At 44.3% G+C, this 6,247-nt stretch overlaps 1 protein-coding gene across 1 annotated transcript in view; it reads left to right on the forward strand.

Annotated features, from left to right (window-relative positions):
• Positions 1 to 2,981, forward strand: part of MAP4K2 (mitogen-activated protein kinase kinase kinase kinase 2) — a 64,242-nt gene extending 61,261 nt beyond the window's left edge. Inside the window, 2 exon segments of the mRNA XM_070951576.1 lie at positions 48 to 103; positions 1,659 to 2,981. Coding sequence (XP_070807677.1) covers positions 48 to 103; positions 1,659 to 1,746 — 144 coding nt within the window. The 3' untranslated portion in view covers positions 1,747 to 2,981.
• Positions 2,982 to 6,247: the final 3,266 nt, after the last annotated feature.

Genomic DNA, 6,247 nt, shown 5'->3' on the forward strand with positions numbered 1-6,247 from the left:
GCGGTATACATAAATTTAATAAATACATTTTTTTGCTTTCCCAACAGGTGACTCAGGAGGTCACAGATGAATCCAGGGTTTTCCGAGTCTTGGGTGCTCACAGGTGAGCTGCCAATAGAGGCCTCTTAATTTTGCTCTCACCCCACGCCGCAATTCCCACGACGGATCCCTATTGCACATTTTCAAGGAAGGAAAACCATTTTGTTATTCGAGTTAGAAATATGCCGGCCATTGTAGGAAACACCCTTTTGTTCTCTCGGCTATTCCGGAAGCATTCCAAGCTCAAAAATCCCAGTTCCCCACTTAAGACGGACATCGGAGAATTCAGAACCCTTCTGGTACGGGGTGGAAAAAAAATCCATCTGAAGTGGGATACCGCAGTCTGAAATCTGAAATGTCCCACTTTCTAAAACATTTTGCACATTATGTATAATTCTCTGACATTCCGGAAGTCTGCTTTTTGACCCGTTCGGAGTCACAACTTGGCATGAACGAAGCGTGGGCCTTTTTTCCTAATTCCTTGGCAGCCTCTTGTAACATCAGGAAGACAGCGTAGATAAATGGAGGATTCTTGGACTAATGTTAACCCTCAGCAATTTTAAGATATGTGGATTTTTATCTCCCCAGAATTCCCCAGCAATATGCTTTTAAGGCATGGGTGAACTTCTTCAACTCCCAGAATTGCTGACTGGAGAATTCTGAAGTCTTTGTATCTTAAAGTGTGCTAGCTGGGGAATTCTGGGAGTTGAAGTCCACCCTTCTTAAAGCATGCTGGCTGGGGAATTCTGGGAGTTGAAATTCATGAAGCTTAAAGCAGGCCAGCTAGAGAATTCTAGGATTTGAAGCTCAAATCATTTAAAGCATGTTGGCTGGGGAATTATGAGAGTTAAAGTCCACCTAAATTTAAGCCCAGGGAATTGTGTGAGTCAAAAGGCCAGACATCTTAAAGCCTGCTGGTTAGGGAATTGTGGTAGTTAAAGTCCACCTATATTCAAGCATGCTAGCTGGGGAATTCTGGGAGTTGAAGCCCACTCATTTTAAAGCATGCTGGCTGGGGGATTCTGGGAATTGTAGTCCATCTTTCTTAAAGCAGGCTGGCTGGGGGATTCTGGGAGTTGAAGCCCGCCCATCTTAAAGCATGCTGGCTAGGGAATTCTGGGAGTCGAAGTCCACCCTTCTTAAAGCATGCTGGCTGGGGAATTTTGGGAGTTGAAGTCCTCCCATCTTAAAGCATGCTGGCTAGGAAATTCTGGGAGTCGAAGTCCACCCTTCTTAAAGCATGCTGGCTGGGGAATTTTGGGAGTTGAAGTCCTCCCATCTTAAAGCATGCTGGCTGGGGAATTCTGGGAGTCGTAGTCCACCCATCTTAAAGCATGCTGGCTGGGGTATTCTGTGAGCTGACATCCACCCATGTTAAAGTTGACATGGTTGAGAAGATTTGAAGTTCTGAGGTTATAGGTGGAGTTAAAAGTCCACCTATATTCAGGTATTCTGGCCAGGGAATTGTAGGATTCAGACATCTTAAAGCAGGCTGGCTGGGGAATTCTGGGAGTTGAAGTCCACCCGTCTTAAAATTGGGAAGGTTAAGAAACACAATCCTAGATTCACAACTGCTTTCCTTGCTTATCGTCCATCTTACTTCTCCCCTTTCTCTGCAGGGACATCATCCTTGAGAGTACCCCAACTGACAATCCCACGGCACACAGCAACCTCTACATCCTGACGGGTCACGAAAGTAGCTACTAATTTCCTCCCGACAGCCACTCTGGCACGCACGCGAGTGTGCAACAGATCCTTCCTAGAGCCAATTGCCGATGTCAGCCAATGTGTCGGCATAGGAGATGCTCCAGGTGGGGCGTCGACAGAGGACGGCTCATACGGCCCTGGATCCTGGACTGACTGCTGGTTGGGCCTCCAGAGGTCGTCTTGGTGCCTGGCGAGCACGGCTCCCCATATTTGGGGGCCAGTGTTTCTTGAGATAATTCTGCAATAATTCAACCGCTTGTCAGTCAGGAGAAACTCGCACCCGATCCCGGCTGACACCTTGTGCCTGCTTGAATGCTTCTTCCTTTTTCTCCCCACCCTTCCCAGCTCCTCTTTCCTCTTCTTTTAAAATGCTTAGGAGTCGTGCGCGGTGACGGCGTGCGGTCGCCGCGTCTTGGCATGGCCGACCGAGTGAAGACAATCGTTTGCCACGGGTATAGAAGGCAGCTTCCTTCCTAAGCTTCAGCTTTTAACGTCTTCAGGGCACTTTGAAGTTCTGGGCTGTTATTCCGGAATAGGGAACGAGGGAGAAATTGTTTATTTGGGGGCCAGTCGACTGGAGAAATGTAGGGTCCTGCCCAGGACGAGCAAAACAGGGTGACTGTTACAGGAATGAATGCGATCGTTTGACTCTGTGCGGTTGTTTATGTGTCGGGAGGTAAGAGTAATTGTGGTTTTCTGGTTTTGTTTTGTTTTTCTTTTTAATGACTATTTTGAATGGCTAAAGGAGATGCTAGGCGAGCAATTCCAATTTGGAAACCAGATCAATGGTTCTGCAGAGGCCAACTCCCAGAATTCGCAAAGGATGATAGGCCGTTGCTAGAAAAGAATTGATCCCACCTATTTCGAGTTATGGACGGCGGGGGAGAACAATTCAATTTTAAGAACCCAGATGTGGGTGAGTGTACCATTTCCAAAGATGTGGACTTCAATTCCCAGAATTCCCTAACCGTCATAACCGTTGCTGAGAATTCTGGGAATTGAAGGTCACTCTTGAGGTGTATGGATTTCAACCCCCCAGAATTCCCCAGCCACTATATCCAGAATTCTGGAAGAGCATCTCCAAACATCTGGACCATTGGATGTGCTGAGAAACTTTTCCTCGTATTCTTGGTGGCCAGGTGCCTTTTAGTCCCACCCACCTGGAAAATCTCAGGGGGAGGAAACTGGTTGTTTAGCGGGTCTTAAGTACAGAATTAACACGTGGTTGAAAATGCGTGGCCTTCTGGGTATTGTAGTTCTTGACTCACAACTGTAATTGAGCCGGGAATTATGGTCACAAGTCATTCTGATTGTATGGTTAAGACAACCACACGACCAGAAGTAATTTTCCAGTCTGTTCGACTGCAATCATTAAGCAAACCCATTCATTCGAAGGGGTAATTTTTGCCAGAAATTAGCAAAAAAAAAAAAAGCCAGAAACTGGCAAAAAAAACCCCACCAAATCACTTGCAAATGAAATGCCATGTGGCTAATATAAAGCTAACGTGTCATATAGGGAGGAGCAGCACGATCGGAGATGTTTTGTGACTTATTCATGGTATTCATCGTAACTTCAGCTTGATGGCTGTCTTAACTTCAAACGTTCCACAACTCGTTCTGTGGCTGTCGTCACTTCAAATGGTTGTTAAAACGACTGGTTGTTAAGTGAGGATTTATCTCTAATGCAAATTCCCAGCATTCCCAGTTCTGTTTTGTTTCTGTTTGGGTTGCTGGGCCTCGTAGTTTAGAATTACTCCCAAAGTTGAGAGATTTCTCATTCCTCTTCTACGAAACGTCAGAGTTGTGATCCACCTTTCCATAAAACCACAGTTCCCAATCATCAGTTATTCACATCTGGGACCAAAACACTAAATGCATGCATCTGTTAAGTGATGCTTGGTTTGTAAAGAGAAAAAAAACAAACCTCCAAAATATTAGATGTAGCCCATGCTTGAATGTGTCATCCCACTTCTTTAAAAAAAAAAAAAAAAAAAAGCAGCTGTGGGAAGGATTCCTCGTCAGGGAGGAAGTGGCACACAGGAAAAATATATATTTTTTTCCCTGGAGAAATCTTTTCCCTAGGTGAACCTTTGCCCGCTGGTTTCTGAAGCTATTTTTTTCCAGGAGAATTATGCAGCCACCGGCTTCTCGGTGGAGAAAGATGGTTTTCAGGATAAATTAGGAGAAGAAAGAAACCCTTTTGCCCCTCCTTCAGATAGCGGCAAGGCCTCCCCATCCTCTCCCCATCCTCCAGCTTCAAAGGCGAAAAGCAGCATTCTCTTTGGTTACCCCAAGAAGCAGTTAGAAGTGCAGATGTCTGCAGTTGTGCAGGCCTCAAAGCCAGCCAGATAGATGTGCAAGTTGCAGACCATGAAATGGGTCCAGCTGCTTGAATAACCAGGGGGCATTGTGGATGGGTAGGGAGAGTGGTGCGGTGGCCTAGAGGTGGAGCTCTCGCCTCACAATCGGGAGGCTGTGAGTTCAATCTCCAGGTAGAGGCCGATATTTCTCTCTTTGGGCACAACGAGAACGTATATCTGCTGAACAAAACTCCGCATTGGTGACAGGAAAGGCATCCGGCCAGTAAACACTCAACTCCATTCAATTGCCCAGACTCCACCCTGCAAGGAATTATGGGGTCGTTAAACGAAGATGATGATTGTGGGTGGATGGGGCTGGTTCATGGAAAGACAAGATTTGAAGGCCCCAGGGGGAGCAATTTGGAGATGTGAGGGTGCCAGGAATTAATTGGCCAAATTGAGAGAGAGGTATCTTTAGGCAGCCCAAATGGAGATTTTAAAAGGCTACTTTTAACTAACAGGTTGACATTTCTATGACAAAACATCTTTCAATGTTTCTCAACTGTGGTGGCTGTAAAAATGTGTGGACTTCAACTCCCAGAATTCTGTAGCCAGCCAGCCTGGCTGACTAGGGATTTCTGGGAATTGAAGTTCACACATTTTACAGCTGCCAAAGTTGAGGAACATTGATCGAATCTGAGGTCACTAGGAAGTGACGGTTATTCTTTGCAAACCCCCGAAGCCCAGAACAAACTCTTTGAACGTCAGAATCTCAATCTTGGCTTGTTAAGGTAGTAACCACAATCCTCCCGAACTCCGATGCTATGGCTTTTCCTTCCCAGAATGCTGCTCATCTTTTTTTATTTTTCCTTTTTTCTCCTTGTGTTTTATAACTGCTAAAGCTGGAATGTCGTTGTCCTGAGAAAATCGAAACTTGAAAACAAAAGAGAGAAGAAAATATAGCTATTTAACATAGAGAAGGATATTAAATTGTAATATTTTACTCCCCGGTGGAATGGCTTTGATTTTTGTTTTTAAAAAAAAAATTAAAATAAAAAGTAGAGGATTCTTGCAGATGGAGATTTGGGATCATTAACTCGTGGAAATGCAAGGAATTTTCTTCTGTTTTGGATATATATACAGGTAGTCCGCGACTTTCGACCACAACTGAGCCCAAATTTTCTGTTACTAAGCGAGACACTTGTTAAGTGAGTTTTTTGCCCCATTTGATGGCCTTGCCACAGCTGTTAAGTGAATCACTGCAGTTCTTGTTATAGTAACACGGTTGTTAAGTGAATTTGGCTTCCACATTGACTTTGCTCTTGAAAACCTTAATTTTTACAAGATGAGTATCAAAGTCTGGGGCTAAAGCATAACAGATCTGGATCGAAATCATTTTTGTATACAACATCAGCAACTTTACCCAATTGATGCAAAGATACGGCATATAACTTGATAATCTATAATTTAGATCTTTTTTTTTATTTTTCATCTATATAAAGAATAAGCCAGGGGTGAAATCCAGCAGGTTCTGACAGGTTCTGGAGAACCGGTAGCGGAAATTTTGAGTAATTTGGAGACCGGCAAATATCACATCTGGCTGGCCCCAGAGTGGGATGGGAATGGAGATTTTGCAATATCCTTCCCCTAGGAGTGGGGAGGGAATGGGAATTTTGCAGTATCCTTCCCCTGCCACACCCACGAAGCCACGCCCACAGAACCTGTAGTAAAAAAATTTGGATTTCACCACTGGAATAAGCCAATCCCTGTTCCAAATAGGTGCAGTTACACCTTAGTGCTTATCTTTTATACTTGCTGAGGGCTGGATTGGGGGACTACTCTGTATTCCAGTCCATATTCCTGATTCTAATTTTTACAAAAGGGGTTTTAGACCAAGCTTTCTCAGCAGGTTATAAAGGGAATTTTTTAAAAAAATCTCGGAAAAAGGCCAAAACAATCTACTTGCCAGGAAAAATACATAGACCTGCTGGGATTTATTAGGAGGCAAATTCTATTTGAAAAATCATGTATGTAGGTGTTATATTATATTCTACAGCAGGGTTTGTCAAGCTTTTTAACTGGAAGATGGCTGGACTTCAACTCCCAGAATTCCCCACCCCAGCAGAGCTTGGATAGGGAATTCTGGGAGTTGAGGTCCAGTAGCTTTATTGGTAGAATGAAGTGGTATTCAGATAAGAGAC

The sequence above is a fragment of the Pituophis catenifer genome, unplaced genomic scaffold, assembly GCF_029215685.1.
Source record: "Pituophis catenifer annectens isolate HBS135680 unplaced genomic scaffold, rPitCat1.0.hap2 SCAF_10, whole genome shotgun sequence".
NCBI classification, from domain to species: domain Eukaryota; kingdom Metazoa; phylum Chordata; class Lepidosauria; order Squamata; family Colubridae; genus Pituophis; species Pituophis catenifer.